We start from the raw sequence: 21,659 nt of genomic DNA, 5'->3' as shown, positions 1-21,659 counted from the left end.
TGATCGGGGGAAACATAACAGCAACTGACGCCTAAACATTTGAAATGACGGATAAAAGTGTCCCATTTGAGATGATCAAACCATCACTGCGCCGTGAGAAACGTGACAAGTGAACATCAGGCTCTTCTCCGTATGCTCACAACTGCTGGAGTGAAGAGTGACTGATAAGGGAGAGAAGACAACAGAACGCAGCGGGATTCAGTTTCCATGGTTTCACACCGTCCTGGTAAATCGTGCACAGAGGACATTTTTCTGAGAACACTTTTCTTTATGAATTGTCAGCAGTAGGTTAGAGCGAGCGTGAAGTAGAGATAGCACATCATGTTTTTAGAGGCTGATCCAGGTGCTGTCTAATAGCTGGTAACTTAAATGAATCACGTGTAGGTTATATTCAGTCTTTGAATGTTTGACGCAAAAATCCTCTTGCTATTTGCACCCATGAACAGGATACTGGGATCCAGTCACATGACAACAAAGAATAGTTTCTAACTTTGGGTCTGAGGAGGCATGCGGGCCACTGAATATGTGCAGGATGTTATTCCCATAATGCCTCCATCCAGAAGAGTAACGGGAAGAAGCAGGCTTGTGTTATTCAGAAAAAACTTCATTCAACACTCATAACTCTTGTCTCTTTTACAGTCGTGGTCTGTGGTATTATATTGTTTCTCAGAATGAAAATCAATGCAGAATTCTTTCTTGTCCAAAAGTCAAATCTATATTGCGCTGAATGCCACTTGTCCGCCGACAGTTGTCTTGGAGATTGGGCCGAGTTGTGCTCGTAGCAGCTAATGGAGCAGCAGGTCTTAGAGGACTCCTGTCTGACCTCAGATTGATTATCGCTGACTTTATGAAGCTTCATCAGATCAGTGGTAGTTGTCCTGGTTTTAACTTTAACCACAGAGATCATCTCGTTGTGTTGGTGAGGATGCTGTGTACGTACGGGTTAGTGGTCGTGTGTGTGTTGGTTCTCCTGCAGCAGCTCCTGTGCTTCATTAGTCTTATTGGTTCAAAGTGCTCAGTGGGAACAGATACAGACAAACAAACAGCACTCGGTACCTTCTGCCATGACTCCTTCTCTATGTTAGTGAACCTTCCCTGAATCTCTCCCTCTCTCCAATCATTTGTTCTTCTCCACTTTCTGCAAATTTTATCTCCACTCCTCTGTCCGCTTCACCCCCACAAATCCTGCCTCCATCCCCCTGATCTCCGTTTGTCTGCTTCTTACTCATTGCCAACTGCGTCATCTTTCCACATGGCCCTCCTCCCACCTTCCCCAGCCTGTGTGATGTGTTGTTGGGCAGGCTGAAGCTCTGTGTGCTGGTTATGAAGCACTCTGAGGCCAGAGGGCACATGAGGTAGTGCCATGGCTATCCAGGCCGTCCATGGGCTGTCCCATCACAGCAGTGTGTGTGTGAGAGACAGTAGCATCAGTACGGCTCTTTGGGACCACGTGTTAAAGTGACTCCACAAAGAAGAAGAGGGAATTGTTAATGCACGCAGCTCCCGTCCATCGATGGAAGGAAACACACCCGAGATTGTGGAACAACAGACAATTTGACAACACAACGAGAAACAAACAGCACATGAGACGAAACAAGCAGCTCAGCCAGAAGATGGATCAACCCTACCCGACCCGAACCGAACCGAACCAAGCCCTGTGAGGGCTCTTCCCTGTCCGCACACGTTACACGGGTCATTAAAAGTGGTGTTTCATAAGGGCCTGCCTTCATGTGTGGTGTAGAAAGCACTGACCAATCGAGTTAAACCATCCCACTACTCGACCAATCAAGTCTTTGCATGATATCGTCTTCATACAGCAGACAGACGAGAGAGGCAGCGGCAAATGACAAGTAAAAAGATGGTAGGAAGAAGGGAAAGGGAACAAAATCAGAGAAAAAGACGAATGAGACGAGAAAGCGAGAGAAAGGACGGATGAGCAAAAATGGACAGCGAAGTAGAATATTTAATCCATAATGGACGGACTGGTTTCTGCTCGTACTTCCCACTGCAGCACTAAACCAGTGTCTCATATGCTTAGAAAAATATGGTATATATATATATATATATTCTATTCAACTGTCCAATTGTTAAAATGTGTTTAGATTTATTATTTATATAATTATTGCCAAAGTCCAAATGTGAAGCAGAAAAGGGGAAATTCCAGATTTTCTTCTCGTTATTTTATGTTTTCTGAATTAAAGCGCTTTATTTGAAGATGCAAAATTCTTTTTATTTTTTTATTTTTTTAATGGCTTAATGGAGAGAACGTTATTCATATCTGCAGTCACACATATATGTTCAGTTCTTACAATAAATATTGTCAAAAGCGTTTTAGAACCGTGCTGAATTCATTTGATTTGTCGTGTATTGATGACATGAAAATGTTGATACAACTCTGTTCCTCTATTTAATCACACTTCGTAGTCACATTATGATCTTCTGGACCTCTGCTTCTCTAACTGGATCTCTTCACATTTTAATTGAAGACCCCTGCTTTAAGGTAAAGTAACTCCGGGTGTAGCATGTAAATGTATCTGCTACAATATATCGTCCGTGTATTTGCTGATTTAGTGTACAATTGGTGTTGAAGTAGATGATAATCGGGATTAGCATTTCTTGTGTCAATGTAAGAATTAGCTTCAATGTCACTAATACGTATATGGTCAGTTTGGAATGTCACATATCATATCATGGTGTCGGGGTTTTACAAAATGAGGAAGATTCATACTAAAAGTCCTCCACTCTACGGATTCCTCTGTCTTTATTTCATGGATCTACTGTTTGATATCGGTACAAAGCCAGCGCAGAATAATGAGAATAATGAGTGTAAGTAGTGAGAGATGATCCCAATGAACACGTGAGGGAGGAGCGCTGGATGGATGTGTTGGCGACCTTTCAGACTTATTTATGTATTTTTATTTTATTAACACATAATAGGCTGATGAGGGATCATGGTCATTTCATTTATTTCTTTGAGATATCAGTGTAAGCATTTGAGGTTTAGGCGTCAGTGTGCATCTCTACTACTGGCCTTTAGAGACCCAGGCGGCCTGAAACTGGACTAGGTATCTTTTCTCTAAACCCAGCTAGTCTGGTAAATTTGTTGTTGATTCTGCTGTTTTTAGTTACAGCAGTTGATTGCTAGTTTGCTGTAGCTCTTTCCGTTTTTCAGTGACTGGACTGCCAGGTCTCGCTGTAGATTCTGCTATATTAGATTAAATTGACGGCTAGCGTGCCCTCCTGTCTTTGCTAGGTTTGACCTGAACTCTGTTTTTCTTTCTCTTCTGAAGCAAAGCCGACTTGAATTATTGAAACTTTTCACTGATTGGGGTGACAGAAGTGGTTTTTGTTTTGCACTTTGAGGAGTTTCTACTGGGGAAATCAAGCTTTTGTTTCCTAACGACGCGGGGTGTGGTCAGACTTCATCTTCGGCTTTGCTATCCAGCAATGGCTTGTCTTTCTCACTCTCACTCAGACCTGGATCACACCAGACAACACATCCACCCGGTACATTTGACACAGTCCACCACCAGATCCTTGTCTCCTTCCTTCAGGAACTTGGTGTCACAGGCTCTGCTCTCTCCCTTCTCTCGTCAAACCTCGACGGTCGCACCTACCGGGTAACCTGGAGAGGATCTGTGTGGGAACCTTGTCCTCTTACTAGAGTTCCTCAGGGTTCCGTCCTGGGTCCCCTCCTCTTCTTGCTCTACACCAACTCTCTCGGCTCTGTCATTAACTCGCATGGCTTCTCCTACCACAGCTATGCCAATGACACCCAACTAATTCTCTCCTTCCCTCACTCGGACACTGAAAATCAACCCAGACAAGACTGAACTACGATCCTGTAGATACTTGCTCTACAGCATCAGGAGAACACGTCCTCTTCTCACTCAGAAGGCTGCCCAGGTACTGATTCAGGCTCTTGTCATCTCCCTCCTGAACTGCTTGTTCCTCCTCACTGAGAGCAAAACACTCCACTAGATCTCCACTCTTTGCTGTCCTGCTCCTAAATGGTGGAAGGAGGTCTCTGAAGACATCAGGACCACAGAGAGCCTTCACATCTTCAGACTAAAGACACACCTCTTCACACTCTACCTCCACTAACACACTAACTAACTGTAGCACTTACATTGGACTTATAATGGTTCTTATCTACAGCAAGTTGTAAAGAGGCTTATTTGATGAAATTGCACTTTCTTGTTTCTTGTTCTTCTGAGTTTGTGTCCTTATGGTTGAAATGCTCTTATTGTAAGTCGCTTTGGATAAAAGCGTCAGATAAATGACATGTGATGTAATGTATCGAAGCGACATTTCAAAAGGATTTAGACTTAACAAACATCCCAAAACCGGAGCACTGTTCTGACTTACATTGATAAGTTCTAGTCTAGTAAAACAATAAATACTGATCATTTTGAGACATTAGTTTGGTGTTACACGTCTAGTCTACATGAATTATGAGGTCATTGAGTCAAACTAATCACGGTGATGAATGAAAGCATCCTTCTCTGTTGGGGAGACGGGTGTCATCTGGCCTAAAACGGACCTGACAGCAGGTAGCAGAAATCCTTTCTATCTCATGCGATCCAAGCAAAGTCTGCACCAAACAATACTACTATTAAAAATGACATATTTTCATCTGGCCTATTTAAAAATTCTGAGCTATCTGTATTAAAAATATTAATTGTGCATAAAAGTACCGAGTCAATTTATGAGTTTCTGAGGTAATAATGGAGCCAAACCAAAAGCTAGAGTTGACTGTCTATTGGTTAGACAAAGATGCACTGCAGGGCACAGACGTCTGCCTGAGTCTGATCTCAGTGTTGATAACAGGAACAACAGTGAAACCCAGTCGTACCAACTTCCAAATGATACATGTCAATGCTCATCGACTCGACAGTTCCCTGGCGGGGGCATAAATGGGCGGCAGGTAACTGATATTCAAACGTGTCATCTCTTCAGAGAGGAAAGCAGGCGCTCCCTCGGGAACGTCTGATGAATATTAATACGAGGTAACAACAGCCGAGCGCCAGGCCTGTCAGGTCTACAGACAGGTTTGGAGTTTGAGGGCAGAGAGCGTCGCTTCTGCTCCTTTCACAGCTTTGTCAACTTGTTTTCCCTCGACGCTGAGCTCAGGGTTCCTCTCTGCTTTGATATCTTTCCTCAGTTGGCCTTGGGTGTGTACTTCACAGGCTCTGTGGCAGCACTCATTAACTCACTCAGTACGATAGTTTCCCCTGTTTGATGCCCGTACTCTCGCTGCTAATTGTCCCATGAGGAAAGCAGCAACAATCAGAAGAAGAAGAAGTTCACGTCTGATAAAGGAGCCAATTATTGGTGCTTCCGTAGTCACTGAAACAAGGTAGCATTTTGAAGATGAAGCCTCTATTCGGTGTTCTTTTTAGAAGGTTAAAATACAACAACCAGCATCGCAGCTGCCGGTAAAACATCCTTTATATTCATATTTCTCTACACAATGAAGCCATGATAGTATTGAGCTATGTAAAAGTCCACAGTACCGCTAGTTCAACATATCTTATGTTTATTATGTTTATTATTATTATTACATTTATTTACTTGATCAGAAACAGCAGCTGCTGAAATGATGAAGTTGTCATGCCACAATATGCCAAAGATATCTGGGCTGTAAAGTGATCCTGAACAATTTCCTATCAACGATAACAATGGGAAAAAATTAAAGTTCTCTCTATTGGTTTCCGCTTTGTCACGTTTCATGGTAACGCTTTTGGTGACATGTCATGTAATGTAATGCAACGTAATGTAATGCAACGTAATGTAATGTAATGTAATGTAATGTAACGTAATGTAATGCAACGTAATGTAATGCAACGTAATGTAATGTAATGTAATGCAACGTAATGTAATGCAACGTAATGTAATGTAATGTAATGCAACGTAATGTAATGCAACGTAATGTAATGTAATGTAAGGACCTGGGACACACACACACACACACCGTGGCGGCTTACCAATAAAGAGCATAGGGGCGTGCCCCCCCATACCGCCCCTCCTTAAACAAGAACAAAGAAATAATACAAAAATAACAAATATAAATGTTCAATATTTGTGTACTCAGTAATATTTGTAAAAAATGATCCTCCAGTTAGAAGATCAACCTGAGCTGACGATAAGACAGCAGACTGCTGAGAAACGTTTGGCTAGCTGGATGCGCTCGTCTGCTTTCCTTTCAAACTACGGACCCAGCGGAGACAGACCCAGCGGGGACAGACCCAGCAGAGACAGACCCAGCGGGGACAGACCCAGCGGAGACAGACCCAGCGGGGACAGACCCGGCGGGGACAGACCCGGCGGAGACAGACCCGGCGGAGACAGACCCGGCGGGGACAGACCCGGCGGAGACAGACCCAGCGGGGACAGACCCGGCGGAGACAGACCAAGCGGAGACAGACCCAGCGGGGACAGACCCAGCGGAGACAGACCCAGCGGGGACAGACCCAGCGGGGACAGACCCAGCGGGGACAGACCCAGCGGAGACAGACCCAGCGGAGACAGACCCAGCGGAGACAGACCCAGCGGAGACAGTAGTGAGGGACACAGAGCTCCTGTCTGATAAGATAAGACATACATGTATAATGCCTCATTGGGCAAAGTGAACATCTCCCCCAGCTGGAGGAAACAACATGGAGGGTGTTTTCTGTGTCATTGGCGTCAAGTCACCTGACCCCTGACCCCCGCTGGGCGCTGCTGCCCCTGTGTGGGGGGGTTAAATGCAGAGAATCATTTGCCCACGGGATTATAAAGGATGCTTTCTTTCTTTCTGCCTGTTCTTATTTAAGCTCTTGATATATACGTGTTTCAAACAGAAATAATTCTAGTGGTCAGGAACTGTTTGGAAAAGGGCGGAGATGAGCCGTCCGTCAGTGAAGAGAAGTGTCCTTCGTTCTCTCAGTGAAGTTCTGATGCTACTGCAGCACCGGAGGTGGGTTCCTGAGGATTCACCATTGGTGTTCAGAACCTCGTGTCGTCACACTCAGCGGCCTGTAGCTCCACACTGACTCTTGGTCTTTTAGCGCATGACTTATTATTCTGTCATAAATTCGAGGAAATCAAGCTGCTGTTGAAGGTACAAAAACAGACTTAGTGTGTGTGTGTGTGTGTGTGTGAGTGAGATTACCAGACTGTTTTCTAACAGACTAACTCATCACTCGGGAGCTGTACTCCGAGAAGCTAACCACGTTCATCGATCAGCTGGTTTCAGCTAACGTTAATCCCAGGTCATGACTGTCAGCGTGCTTCTTTCCACGGAGCTGAGTACTTTTCCTTCATTATGTTCTGTTAGCGAGCGAGCGGTGACGAGCTGCTCATGCTCCTTTTCAGGGTCAATAAACGGATGCGTCATATACCGTCAGAACCTTTCTACATAGCGTGATAGGACTTCTCGCCCAGCCTGATGGAGCGCTGACACTCGCTGGACGAGGTTTGTATTTGTCCAGGCAGAACATCTACTACGACTGAGTCATCTGTGCTTTACCAGCGTCATTCAACTCATATTCAACGAGGTCCAGTTAGGGAGAAGGTCCGCTATATATGTTAACCACCTCCTCCCCGTTACCATCGCCATGATCATTGTGCCTCCCCTCGGGATGCTTGCGGCTACGTTTGCTTTGTCTCGTAGCAGTGCTCCCAACCAGCTCATGTCTCTGAACATACGCGAACATTCAGGAGTGCATTTAAAAACAGAAGTGTAATAGTTCCTTATTATGGAACGGTTGTAGGTCCAAGGGGCCCCCGGTTTAAGCGCTATGAGATAAGATACCAGTTGACTTGCTCGTTTGGGAGCGTGGAAACCTCTGTGTACACCAAAATCAAATGCAGGAACAACCATTTAAGAATCACATCATGATACTGCACCAACGCTTAATCTGCTCTTACCTGCTCCCAGTCTATGTTGCGGAAAAATGTGTGTGCCTTGATATCTATGAAGCCCGTCTGGACCTGGCATCCCAGCCGCTCCTTGGGATCCTGTAGCGACAGAGACAGCTGGTCAGGAACACTCACAGAATGTAGATCTAGACCAAGGCAAAGCTTACTGATTGATAACATCCAGTCTATTATATTTGGCATGTAAATGGACGAGTCCCCCGACATGGACCGGGCTCTTACGTGGACGGGTGAACAGTGGCAGCCGATGCTTTAGAGACCACACGTGTAACCTGGGGCTGAAATGCATAAGCAGCTGTGCACGTGTACAAACACAGATTGAAGGTATTTTTATGTGTAGTTCATGTACTACGGATCACATTTGCTGCTGAGACTTAACATTTTGTAGATTTTGATCTTTGGTCTTTGTTTCATTAAGGTAAAAACCTCGCAGAGGCTTGAAACTTGTTTGATTAAAATGATAACTGATTTAATGTATATGTACATATGCACATGAATATGTATACTTGTATTTGTTTGCAGTCTTTCGAGCACTCTGGCCTGTATAGTTACATTTTGGAAAGGGCTCAGCGATGTCCTCCAACAGCCTGTTACTGTGCAAATGATGCACGAGAAGAGGATCCGTTTGTTTGGAACTGTTTCTATGCGGATGACTCCACGCTTGGTGCTTTAATAAGTATTTGTGGCAGCAGGTCGTTGTAGGTGGGATTGAGTCAAAATGCAGAACACATAACAGCGCGTGTTGGTGGCTGTGGAGGAACACGTCAGCCGGTGCAACACACGGCCCACTGACGCCTTCTCATAACAGCAAGACAAAGAGATGACTTCATCCAGCGTGCTCCACGCTTTCACCACTACAACTAAAATCTTTAAACTTATCATCAGCATATTTGGGCGCTTGTATCGGTGGGGGCTGCAGGGGAAACAGTGGTTGTCTATGAGCACATGAGGCCTACAGCGCCTCTTATTGGTTCCACGTGTGATTCTTTGACTCGTCCAGAGTTCATGTGAGAAATCTCCCTCTCTGCGTAGTTCTTCATCTTCCCACCAGGACAAAGGCTTCATCGACTCTTCCCCTAAGGAACTAAAATATACACTTATTATCAAAACCAAGAGGCCTTTCCCGCCCATAACGTGGCCAAAGCGCTGATTGTACAAGGTAGCTGACGGAGCAGCACGCACACGCACACACGCACACACGCACACGCACACTGATGGGAGTGGACGGCTCTCACCTTGTTCAGAAAGCCCTTGAGCACGCTGGCAGCTTTCACTGACAGAGACCTTGGGATGCGAATGGGCTTCTCAAGAATAACTGTTGGCAGAAAGAAGAGAAGGACGGCAAGAGAGAGAGAGAGTGAAACGTGTGAGAAGGGAGGAGGGTGATTCACCGTCCACCCTGCGTCCCTGTGCGTGGCCATGTCTGCTGAGTGGGAGTCCGGGGAAGGGAGGAGGTTTGATTCTCATTGTGACGGGTTCACCCGCAGCCTTCAGACTCAGCTCAACATGTCATACACATGATGAGCGCAAACTGCTTTTCCCCCACAATGAAATAAAAGCACAGCTCAGGGTTGTTGATCACTGTGGTGAAGCCCCCCCCCCCAGTAAGAGAAGACAAAAACATCAGAATAATGATTCTTGGTAGAGGTGGTTTAAGCACAGTGAGGAAGATCTGCAGACAAAATGTTGACAACAAATAAAAGCTGTTTAAAGTTATTGGTAAATTCAAGGCCAGTGTTTTTTGTAGATAAGATGCATTTGAAATATGACATGAGGACCTGGGAGGAGACTAAAACCTCGTTATGGAGACGTGCACGAAGGGTCTGATAATGACGGGGGAGGTTTCACATAGTGTGTGTAGAGCAGGAAGGCTCCCTGGTTGCCGGATGCAGACGGTCGGAGCCACCAGCCTCAGGGGAATATGTTTTGGTTATTATTTGTTTGTAAAACAAAAAGCTGCTTGTCACGTCTGTCCGTCTGTGTCAGTCTGGCATGCGCAGCACTGATACCCAAGCGGGGTCCGGCGGGGTCCAGCACAGCGCCATATGGCTGGGCGGCCTCCGATGGGGAAAAGGTTGGTTTCCGTTGGCAGGACCATGGAGGAACCTGCTGCTCCACCAGTGAGACGCCAGGAGGAGGCTTCTGGTGACAGATGCTCGCCGCGGTGCCGCGCTACGCTGCCGACAGTCGCAGCAGAGACGTAGTGCGTCACGCGAGGCTGCTGTAGTACGGAGGAATTTCTGTTAAAGAAGCAGTGTGTGGGTGTGCTGTGCGAGAGGAGGAGGAGGAGGAGGTAAAGGGTGAGCGAGGCCACCATATGGCTCGAGGAACACTGATATCAGAGAGGTTCCTCCGTCCTGACGGGACACAAAGAAGGGGGTTAAAGGTAAGCGGCGTCACCCTCTGAATACCATCAGTGCCTTATGAAAAGACACTTTGACTTCAGTCTTTGAATCACACACACAAGTGAAAAAGGACAAAAGCTTAAACTCAAAATCTTTGCTTAAAGAAACGTCAGCAAAATGCCCTCATTTCCATTGCAGCCTGAAGAATACAGCCTAAGGGCCATGAGCACGGGAGGCAGGCGATCTTTACGTGCATATTTGCACAACTGTAATTCCCTCACGGGTGTAGCACGCAGACTCACACTATTCAGACCACGCACATACTGTAAGTACTCACAGTATTACAAGCGCTGCTTTGCTTGACTTTCATTGACACATGTTGTAGGACGGGGAGCTAATGCACAGTGACAGTATTATAAGGAAGGACTTACATCCTTTTACCCTTCATTCTGACCGTCGTTCAGCGGGCTGCAGTGCTGGAGGAGGCTGAGTAATGATGGACATCCTCTGCATTACAGTCTATGCTTGTAGGGAAGCAGCACTTCAACCCAGACTCTGTTCATGCTGGATTCTCCGCAGTACATCATCGCCATGTGACCAGCTGAATTAACCAGGCGGCGGCGCCGATCTCTGCCTGTCTGACTGACATCTCTCAGTGGACGTCCGCCCACCATCTGAAAATCAACCCCGACAAGACTGAATTTCTTCAATTTCCGGGATAAATTCTCCGACCCAGAACGTTCAACTCTAACAACTCCGTGTTAACGCCACGTTGACTGCAGGAACCTCGGCGTGACACTCGACAGCCGACTCTCCCTGACTCCCAACGTCACTACAACACCGTCCTGTAGATACACTATGGCGGCAAATCACTGTCAGAATTCGAGAGCGTGAATCAGGTTGATGCGCCAGCAAATCTCCGTCTCGCGCGAGATATTTGCTCGCTGGCGGGGCGTGAACTTGCTCGCTGGCGAGGTTGGTCTCTGCTCGCGCTCGAAGGTGTTTTCTACGCGCTCGCTGTTGTTGTTTTTGACAGTAAGGGGGCGGAGCCAGTCACCATGGTCTCTACACCTGATTGGTTACAAAATGGGATGGAAAGTCTAAATTATGAGATAAAACGTTGTCAAAACACACCCCCCTTCGGTAACCGTAGTGGAGCGTAGATGACAACCAGCTACAAGCATCATTTACCACCATCACCGGCACATTAGGGCCGATGCGTCCAGCGCGCAGACAACTGAATCCAATTTCAAGGCGTAACTAAACGTGACTGGAGGTTCCCTAAACTTCCCCCTGTCCCACTATTGTCTCTCTAACAATGGGTTTCCTCAAACGCCACAAGATGTTCATAGACTTTAACAAAACAAGTGTGGATTAAAAGACAACGGCAAACTAAAACAAACATTTGAGAGACTTTGTGAGATGTTTCGTTCTAATGAAGGAATCCAGAACTGTCCAAACATCCACAGCTGATGGTTATTTCATTACATGGAATCTGACCTGAAGTCAGCCCATCGCTGTGACTCCCTGCTACCTGCTGGCCGACATCGTTCTCCTTGGAGATGACAACATGCCACAACAGACCTGCAGGCCGGGAAGAGGTCATGAACCGTTTCCAGGCCGTGATGGGAAAGTGAGGTCCTGTGAGTCCGCACAGCTCCAGGGACTTAGAAGACCAGTTCAACTGCTACATCCTTCAGAGACTGAGTGATGAACTATAGTTCATCGGGGGGAGGATGTTGTAACTTTAAGTGTATAGTTTACATTTGACTTTATAATTATTTGACTATTCCGTTTTCCGTTTGTTCCGTTCTGTTCCGTTTGCATTGTATTGTATTTAAACATATGTAATTGCCTTAGTTAATGTGATTTGATGCATTTCAATTCATTAATACTGTTGTTTGATAATGCAGTAAGTTGAATGAGTAACGACATTTCCCATAGTGCATTGCGAGTGGCACTTCTGGTTTTTGCCTCTTCAGTTTTGTACCCAGTTGTGGACCTCCATTTATTTCCTGCTGGCTAGTTAGATTGAATACAACAGTGTGCGTCACACTGACTTTTGGTCGTGGACGGTGAGCCACTGGGGCCGAGGTGCTGCACTTTGATATGAGGCGAGTTTAGAGACAACGTGGATTGTTTCACTGGCAGCCAGTTAAAAAACACACTTCAAAGCCATAAAAGTCAAAATCATCATTAGACGAGAGCTCTTTCTTTGTCATAGTTTATTTTATAATAAATGGAATAAGTCAGGTAATGAATAGTTTGTAGGTTACTTGTGGTGGTTGGATTGCGGCAGTAAAACAACTCTTGGTTTTGGGGATAATAAATGTTTGTCAGGTAAAATAAGGGTGACTTTAATGGAACTCCTGGTCGTTAAGTTTACGTGGATATAAAGAATAAACCCTTATTCCTTATTCCCGCTCCGCCCACCACGGCCTCTGATTGGCCGGTCCGAGTTGCCTCCCTTGATCGGGGAGCTCAGGTTTAGGCACAAAAAGTGATTGTTGAAAACCGTGCGAGTTAAGACACAGAAAGTCCTCTCACAGTGTTCAGTTCCTCCGCCTCACCTTGAAAGAGGTACTCCTCCGTGTTCATGTCGGGGTTGTCGGTGATAATGTCGAACGGGGATCTCCCAGCCATCATCTCAAACATCAGCACGCCCAGAGCCCACCAGTCCACACTGAAGCCTGGGCCGCACACAACAATAGGACAAGTTACCGCCTCATGTACAGTATACGTGTGTGTGGCATGAAAGGACCCGGTCAGTAAAACGGTTCCCATGTGCATGCACTGCCACAGACGCTCAGACTAGAGGAGTTGAAAAGTCCAAACTGGTCCTGAAATTGTGAAGTACACAATCTGGAAATAATGGTGCATCTCCCATGTCTTTGAGATATCGTGACAGAATAAAGTGCTCTGGTGATAACGTTACTGACTCAGACTCTCCCAGAAACCCCTCCCGGGTCCACGTGCTGCTTCTTATGATGTTTGCTGTGCCATGTGAGGGTTTCTGGACAGAGGATGTCACATGTGTACACAATGAAAAGCCCTCTGAGCCTAATTTGTAATTTGCGATTTTGGGCTATACAAAATGAAATGAATGGAATGTAAGGTTGGAGGCTACAAGGATGCAGCTTTTAACTCCTGAACAAGGAACCAGGAGTTCCAGGAGTAAAGAGTCACATCAGTACGGACCGAGGTCTACGGCTGGAATCCCCCTCCGACTGTTGAGCGGGAAACACCCCCCAACTCCTTTAGTCTGAGTCTGTTTTTTAGGCTACACAAGTTTAAAAGATTTAAATTAATATTGATCTCCTTTTTTATTTAAACTTAGATCATAAGTTTGGAAAAGGAAATGTCGGTTGTGGTGCTCAGCGTCGGGACACAAACCGATCCGACTCACCGTAGTCCTCTCCTCTGAGGATCTCGGGGGCGATGTAGTTGGGTGTTCCACAGAAGGTACTAGTGGTGTCACCTGGTCTAATCCCTTCCTGAGGGGGAGAAGACAACACGGTTGCAGTGATCCAAAAGACAAATGATGTGCAAGAATCAGATCGGTGGATAGAAACGTAGAAACAGCGGACCTGTCGGTACCTCCAGTCAACACAAGGCTGCATCATTGATCACCACTGGACCACTGACCACACAGGTGAAATAAACAAATCAATGCGCTTCTACCTTGCACATGCCGTAGTCTGTGAGCTTGATGTGTCCATCGTGGTCCAAGAGAACATTGTCCAGCTTCAGGTCTCGGTAAATGATGCCCTTTTCATGCAGGAAGTTCAGAGCGATACAGATTTCCGCAGCATAAAATCTGTGGAGAAGAGAGACGTGCAGGGAATGATGAGCCCTGGTCCACTGGGGCCACCAGCAGGCCAAAGATCCACACCAGAAAACCACACAGCCATGTAGGCCACAGACACAAGCCTCTCGTTGTGCTGCGGCTGTGGGGTGAATCTGGTGTAGTCAGGTCCTCGGATCAGCCCCCCAGGGCTGTAGTGGTGACAGCAGAGGTGGGTAGGCAATGCGTTTTGTGATCAGACCTCGCAAAGCACCGCAACGCAAAGCACCGCAACGCAAAGCACCGCTACGCAAAGCACCGCAACGCAAAGCACCGCAACGCAAAGCACCGCAACGCAAAGCACCGCAACGCAAAGCGGAGTCGCCAAAACAGCGGCTTCTTATCCCCTTGAGGTCCGACCTGCTCTCAGTGCTTCCTGCGTATCTCGCTAACAGGCGACTCTTCCGTGACTTCACCAACGTATCGATGAAGCACAAAGGCCTCTTCAGTGAAGAGCAGCGTGGCTTCCCGCTCACGTTCCCATGCCAGAGGCATGATGGGAAGGGCAATGGGCCGGGGGGGGGGGCTCCCACTTTAAACAGTGCAGACAGCCGTTTCATTGAGTCTACGTCATGATAAAAGGCATCATCATCACTTGGTTATGGAGGTGACCTTTAAACGCGGTTCACTAAGCTAACGTCACGTCTAACCAGCTTGCAGAGTCTACAAATCCCCATGAATTAGCTTAGCACGGATGGTCCCACGGCTAATGAATCCTTTTGAAACAGGCAGGCTAATCCACAGGGCTGTGCCGTGTTTAGAAAGACTCTGACATGACGATGAAGCTTTTTCAAGTAAACCCATTCATTTATTGACGCCCAAAAGGACAGCTGTCCAACTTGCTCGCAACTGGCCGGCTCGTTAGCATGTTAGCTTGTTGTGGCTGATAGTGTTGCCACCAGAGGCTCGACAGACTTTGCAACAAATTGTTTTCTCACGTAACTAATGTTGGATTTTCCAAAACCTAAAACCCTCGTTGTGTTGCTGCCTCTCTGGTCTCTCCTTGTTCCTCTTGTGTCGCTCTTTTCCGTGTTTTCATGTAGCAGCAGAGTTACTTCTTGTTGTGAGCTTTACCCAGCATGCAGTTCGGCGGTGTCATTTTTGTAAATGTACATTATAAATGTAGTGTGTCGTGGTGTTTCACCCTGTTAAATAGTGAGCAACGTCAGTTGTTACGGCGTAACACTGTATGAGCGCTGCGTACGGGAACCTGTCCCTGCCGGAGGCGGTAACGGAGCGCCGACAAGGCGACTAAACGTGACTATCTCGAGGAGGGAAAGTCGGGCGCAGGGCCGACCTTCCCGCGCTGGCTCGCTCGCTAACGGAGCTGTTGTGCATGTTGCTCACTTTGGTTTTAAATTCAAATGCAGCTAATTAAGTGTAAAAGGGAATATTTTCCCGTCGTGCCGCCAGCTGCTGGTCATTTGGGTTCATCATTAAAGTTGATTTTTTCTCTCGTTGGCAGTAGAGTTGAGAACCCCCGCTTGAGACCAATCGGCTATTGCTGATTGATCCCAGAGTTTGGAGGTAGAAAGAGGTTTCATGTCCTTGTGGTGAGCTGTTTTAGAACACATTCATCTTACACGCCTCTAGTTTGGACCCTATTGGAAGTAGGTGATGTGTCCCTGTGTAGGTGTGCATTGTGTCTCCAGCAGATAACCCTTCATGTAGAGTGACGAGCTTCTCCGTCTGCCTGCTGTCAATCCACTGACACATTGCTCCCCCACATGTCTCACTGTGACAGCCTCCATTGTACAGGGCTGTTTCCCTGCTGGCATCAGACTGATAGGAGCGACGTCCAATCAGCAGCCCCGTCCATCGCCCACCGGCCCGCCTCCCCCGCAGTGTGGGGGAGATGCTCCCTCTGAGAGCTCATGAATATGTACAATCATTATGAGTGATTAACATGCTGCTTTGAATATGTACAGCCACTGTCTACAGCGCGGGCGCCGATAGGGGCCCGACGGCGCCTCTCGGAATCAGCCAGCCTTTGATCCAGCATTTATCCGAGCCGCAGTTGGAATGCCATGCAAGCACAGCGGCACAATGAATTATGGGGGCTCATTATATTTCTCAGAGTTGAAAAAAAAAAGTGTTTTGGCAGCGTTGCCGTTTGCATGCAGAGCTGCTCGAGCTTCCCATGGAGCACAGGTGGGTAAGGAGTCCTGAGAAGAAGTAAGGTGGGAACATGGAGCTTATGAAAGCAGCTGGCCTACACACAACAGCCAGCTGCTCTAATCGCTCTGATGGCTGATGAAAGACAAGGAGAAACCATTTCATTACTGTATGAAAGTAAAGATGTGTTTCCTGTTTAGCTAGCCTTCGCGGTAGACCTGGTCTGGTCCGCACCAGCACTGCATGCTGGGATATGGTGGGCCGCAAAGGACAGATCCGATGCGTCCTCCAAGAGCGGCTCCCGGAGGACTGAGTCCCTCGACCGCGTCGGATTGGTGAGGTTTGCGGTGGACGAACGCGTCCTTAAGGACCACTTCTATCTGGACTGCAGAGGTTTCCTCTCTTCTCCCAAAGCGCCTCAGCAGGAGTCAGGGCAGGGCAGCTGACTATGGGGCGTTTAACCAAAGGAACCCATTTACCCGGAGCACATTCATGGAGGCCTCACTGCAGTGCCTCGGTCCTGCTTTGGTTTTCATGTCAGTGAAACATTCGGTATGAAGCCACCTCACTGTACAGGTGTGCTACCTGGACCCGTCGGGTGTCTGATTGAGTGAAACATACGAGTGCACATAGTAGTGACGTCAGCATACGGTTACCTTGCATGCTCTTCAGGCAGCTTCCTTTGTCGTTGCATATGAAACATCAGGTCCCCACCATTCACATATTCAATCACCAGAAACAACCTGCAAACCAGAGAGATGAGAAATGTCATGTAGGACTAAATCTGAAAAACATATCAGATATAGAAAGTATAACTGCTGTAAAGGATTTCGGTTTGAATGCTAGAGGGTCCCTGCCAGTAGTTGTTAAAAGCACAAGCTGATCAGTTCCTGTGGTCTGATGTGCAGTACTTTATTCCTATGACCAGTCCGTATAGTGTGTGGTGTGGAGCTGTCCCAGTACGGATTCCAGTATGAGAAATGAGGGCATCGGCGTGAGGGGGGCGGGAGCTTTCTGAGTGACAGCCCCAGCGTGGTCTTACCGACTCTCTGTCTGGAAAGAGGAGTGGAGGCCTACTAGGAAGGGATTGGAGGACGCCTGCTCGAACACGTGCTTCTCTGTCTGCACCCAGTCGATATCCTGGAGGAAGGGGGAGGGAGAGACAATGTGTTAACAGTCAGTTAGTCTGATCAATAGACATTCTCTTCCACGCTAAGCCACCCATGAGTCTAGTCTGTCTCTAGAAACATTCTCACATGGAGCATTATTCTCTCTTTTGACACAGTGCCGGGCAACGACTACAATGTTTTGCATGATTTTGTGAGTATTGAGTGTTTTATGCAAACACTGAATGGGGCGTTCAGCAGTATTCTCTTTACAGTAGACTGATATTGCTCTTTCTGGGTGGTTTCCATTGGGAAAATATTCAAGAACTTTGCTGTTACAAAGTGTTGATACATCGGCTCCTTGTGATTGAACTGTTCATTTGATGCAACGTGTTGTCATGTGGAAAGACATCTTAATTCCTCTGTGAAGAAGAGGAGGAGAAGATTGAAGAAAGGAGCGCCGTGTGGTGAAGGGGCACCTCCCCTCGCAGTCTGTGGAAGGCTGACAAACGAACACCACCAGTCCCGTCCTGGACCTGGTCACCCACCCTAAACTACGAGGACGACGGCTGCACAGTGTTCTTCTAAGGGTTCTACTGTCATTCAGGGCTTCTGCTTCAACACTGCAGACCTGGGGGGGATTAGAATGTCCTCAGTGCTCTGCATATGTGCTGCACGATGCAGAGACAGAGACAGAAGAGTGAAGGGCTTTGCAGCTTTGGGAGGGTGCAAAACCCACCAGCTCATCGGTCACAGGTCTGCAGACCCTCGGCTCCCTGTGTGGCGTCTCAACAGCTAATCAACACCGACGCTGAAGGCCACGCAGGACTTCAGAAAGCAAAGGAAGAGTCCAGATATGGAAGAGACCGTGATGAGGAGAGGACAGATGCTCATTCAATTGTTGGCAGATCTCCCTTCAATTCTGAATCCAAGAAAGTCCTCCAGGAGGTCCAGGGAGCACTTGAAGAAGAGGAGGCCAAGACCCCACATGGTGAGAAGAATCAGCCATCATTGATGTCCTTGTTAGTCTGCTGGTGAAACGGTTGGACACAGAAGAAGACTCGTGTGGTCCCAGTAGAACACGGACACCAGGTGGAGAGACGCTTTGGTACCGTTTAACACTCACAACGCAGAGGCCTTTGTCAGGAAGATGTGTGGCTTTCTACAAGGCAGATGCAGAGAACACGTCCTGTTTTACAACAAGGCCGTCCGCCTCCTGCTGTAACCACGAGGGGGGCAGCTGCCCTCCCCGAAGGGGCAGTCACATAAATGAATGGATTTGGATCAAAGAACCTCTTCCTACGTGGTTCTGGTCGTAGGCTCGGGAACAAGCACGCACGGATCTCAGGCCGCCTGCTGCTGACGACTCCTGGGGGGTGAACACAGGAAGGCCCTGCAGGCCAACTAGCTCATTGAAATGGACATTCGGTCTGGAGCAGAAGTCCATAGTCTCTGTACCTGCAGGCATCCTATGTGTAGGAGCTTTTTGGTGTATGACTGAATTTAGTGATATTTTTTACAGAAAATGCCGGTAGCAGGAGAACGATCTAGTGACGCTTTACTTACGTTGGAATTGAAGCGTGTAGCACCGGCGAGAAGTGGGGTGACAAGCAGCAGCTTCTTGAGCATAGCCAGGGACTTTTGTGACTCAAATCTTTGTTCTGAATTCTGGTTTTGAGTTTTGAGGAACTGGCATCACTTGGATCAGTCGGAAACTAACATTAATTAATATTAATATTAATTATATATTAATATTCATTATATACATATATACATTAATTTAATTCTATGAAGAGCAGCAGTAAAGAATCTCCATTCAACCACTTACACTCAGCATAGAAAGAAGCCATTTATTCAGGCTTCATTCAGTTTCCTTTCATTATGATCCTGTAGTAATGTACAATGGTTGTGAGTTCCAATACCATACGGTTCATTTATCAGTAGAGAGCACTCATTATTACTGGACGAATTCAGAATCATGCAGAATCTGCTAGTGGACTGAAGGAAGGAATTACTAAAGAGAAGAAACAGAACCTGCTACAATGTGAAGGCGCTGCTTCTGTGCTGTGGTTACTGATGGGATATGTTGACCAACGGCGCCATCCACTGGCCTTACACCAAACCACGAGATGTGAACTCATCCGTCACTGCTGTCAGCTGGCAGGGCGCCACTGTCCCCACCTGCTAACTACGCCCTCCGCTCCACCCACAGACACGTCATTCACATCAATATTTCACGACGACAAACACATAATACTGATCTCACTCGCAGAAAGAGGACTATAATGGTTCTCGTGTCCGTCTCAAGTCCACAACCAAACCAGGATTTCAATAAACAATGAAGCACAGTCTGGAGACGATTTTGGGCTCCTGCTGAGTAACATGCACCTGAGCACAGAGTGTACCCCCCCGTCTCACATCCTGGACATCCCAGGTGTCCTGAGTGTCTCACCTCGTCATCGTGGACCAGCTCCTTCTTCACCACCTTCATGGCGTACACCTGCTTGTTCTTCTTCAGCCGGACCAGAAGCACCTTGGCGTAGCTGCCGCGCCCGATGACCCGGATCAGATCAAAGTCCCCCAGGCCGAGAGCCAGACCCTGGGACAGCTTGATGCCGTCGATGCCGTCCACCACCGCTTTGATGTCCTACAGGGGGCAGAGGTGTGTGGGTACCATTCACTGATGAATACGCACGGTTAGAAGGCTTCATGTTCAGGTTTTAGGCCGGAGAGTGAACGTTTTCACATGTTGTGACAGGATGTTTCAAAGACAGGATGATTATTTTAAGAGCAACAAATAGGACCATGCAAACTTCTGGCAAATGTCAGTAAGCTCTCACCTCTGTATCTGCATCCTGGGATTGATCCACTGTACAGTTGTGTGGTAGGAAAGGTACTGCAGACACAGAGCGGGACATTTAGAATGTGATATAAGCACATCTGCAGTGACGGGTTTAACATGCGCTTCTTTCTCTGGCCAGTAGAGGGAGGCAGAGCACACGGCCTGAAGTCCAGCTAAACACCAGGAATTCCTAAACTAGGTCAATCCTCAGCCATCTCCATCATATCCCCCCAGGCCACTGTGTTCTGTGGGGGCCAATCAGAGAGCAGCAATGGTGAAGCTACCAGGTGTAAAGAGAATATCTGTATCTGTTCAACGAAACCTTCAGTCTGGGGACATCATGTGCAGATTGTCAGTGCAAACAGGGCCTTCATTGGTCCCCATGTTGATCCATTTACAGCCTTTTGGGGTGATGGCAGCTGTGTTCAGACACGCATGGTTTGAGCGTGTACGTGAAGCTGCCATAAGGGTTTCCCCACTGAAGGCCCAAGTCAGAGGTCACTTACAGTGCTTGGTATTCAGTTTCATGCAGGAAATAAACAGCAGATGATGAGGCGATCGCACTGCGGTCCGTCTGCAGCGCTCCCCCTCCATTCTACAGAGAATCAGGGTACCTCTAAGCTATGGTCCCAGTGAGGTATTGGAGGAGCTGAGAGGTTGACCTGGTGGGTCCTTATAATCTACACAGCCTTTGAAGTTGTTTTACCGGAAATAAAGATCCTAGTTGTTAAGGGGAACAGGAAATACTTAGACCTCACTCACATTGTGCCTTCAGAACGCCACTGAGGATCCTACTGAACTAAATGCAACATGTATTTTGTGCACTGCAAAGAAAATTGTGTTGAGTCTGGTAAAGCAGAAATATAATATCTGTGTTGTGAGATGGTGGCACCACAGGAAATACAACCACCAACCCCGTCTGGAGGATAAAAGGAATAAGTCCAGTGTATAAAATCAGACTTCAACAAGCATTCAAAAGAAATGAGCAGTTTTCTCTGCTGTGTTTGCTGAAGCTTCTAGATGGTCAGTGTCAAATGTTGTTAAAACGCATGATGCTCAGAACCCTTCAGGACCCTTCAGGACTATTTTATATTGCTGCACCATGACCTCCATAGCATTCTGCTGTATCTTCACACTACTTTATTACACTGCTCATCTCTTAGATTAACATGTCAACAGGACCAAGATGGCATCGCTGTCCTTTGCAGAAAAGAGAAGGAGATCTTACTTCCGTCTGTGTCCTCTGCGTCTTCTGGTGGAAGGTCCACTTCCTCACTCCTGGCGTCTGAAGGGGGCTCCTGTGATGGCATGACTGGATCCTGAACAAACACATCCAAAAGAGCACATGAATGTCCCAGACACGTTCCCCCAAATACCCACTGAAGTCTCCACTATTGGGCTGCAGAGACGGAGACACCCTGAAACGGTTTGTCTCCAGAACAACCTGCTGTAGTTGCAATGGAGGACGTGATCCCCTAAAAGAGGGA

The 21,659-nt window shown here is 47.2% G+C and overlaps 1 protein-coding gene across 3 annotated transcripts in view; it reads right to left on the bottom strand.

The window, feature by feature from the left end:
• The window catches only part of prkcz (protein kinase C, zeta), a 71,135-nt gene that overhangs the window by 12,501 nt on the left and 36,975 nt on the right, over positions 1–21,659 (bottom strand). For all 3 annotated transcript variants that reach the window (XM_040193420.2, XM_078087686.1, XM_040193421.2), the window contains 10 exons: positions 21,401–21,491; positions 20,171–20,226; positions 19,783–19,977; positions 17,267–17,364; positions 16,881–16,967; positions 13,947–14,082; positions 13,672–13,759; positions 12,836–12,955; positions 9,156–9,235; positions 7,912–8,001 (listed from right to left, as the gene is read on the bottom strand). In XM_040193420.2, coding sequence (XP_040049354.2) covers positions 7,912–8,001; positions 9,156–9,235; positions 12,836–12,955; positions 13,672–13,759; positions 13,947–14,082; positions 16,881–16,967; positions 17,267–17,364; positions 19,783–19,977; positions 20,171–20,226; positions 21,401–21,491 — 1,041 coding nt within the window. The remainder of the gene's footprint in view (positions 1–7,911; positions 8,002–9,155; positions 9,236–12,835; positions 12,956–13,671; positions 13,760–13,946; positions 14,083–16,880; positions 16,968–17,266; positions 17,365–19,782; positions 19,978–20,170; positions 20,227–21,400; positions 21,492–21,659) is intronic.

The sequence above is a fragment of the Gasterosteus aculeatus genome, chromosome 2 (assembly GCF_964276395.1).
Source record: "Gasterosteus aculeatus chromosome 2, fGasAcu3.hap1.1, whole genome shotgun sequence".
Taxonomy (NCBI): domain Eukaryota; kingdom Metazoa; phylum Chordata; class Actinopteri; order Perciformes; family Gasterosteidae; genus Gasterosteus; species Gasterosteus aculeatus.
Note: the sequence above shows the minus strand (reverse complement) of the source record. Positions and strands in the feature narration are given on the sequence as shown.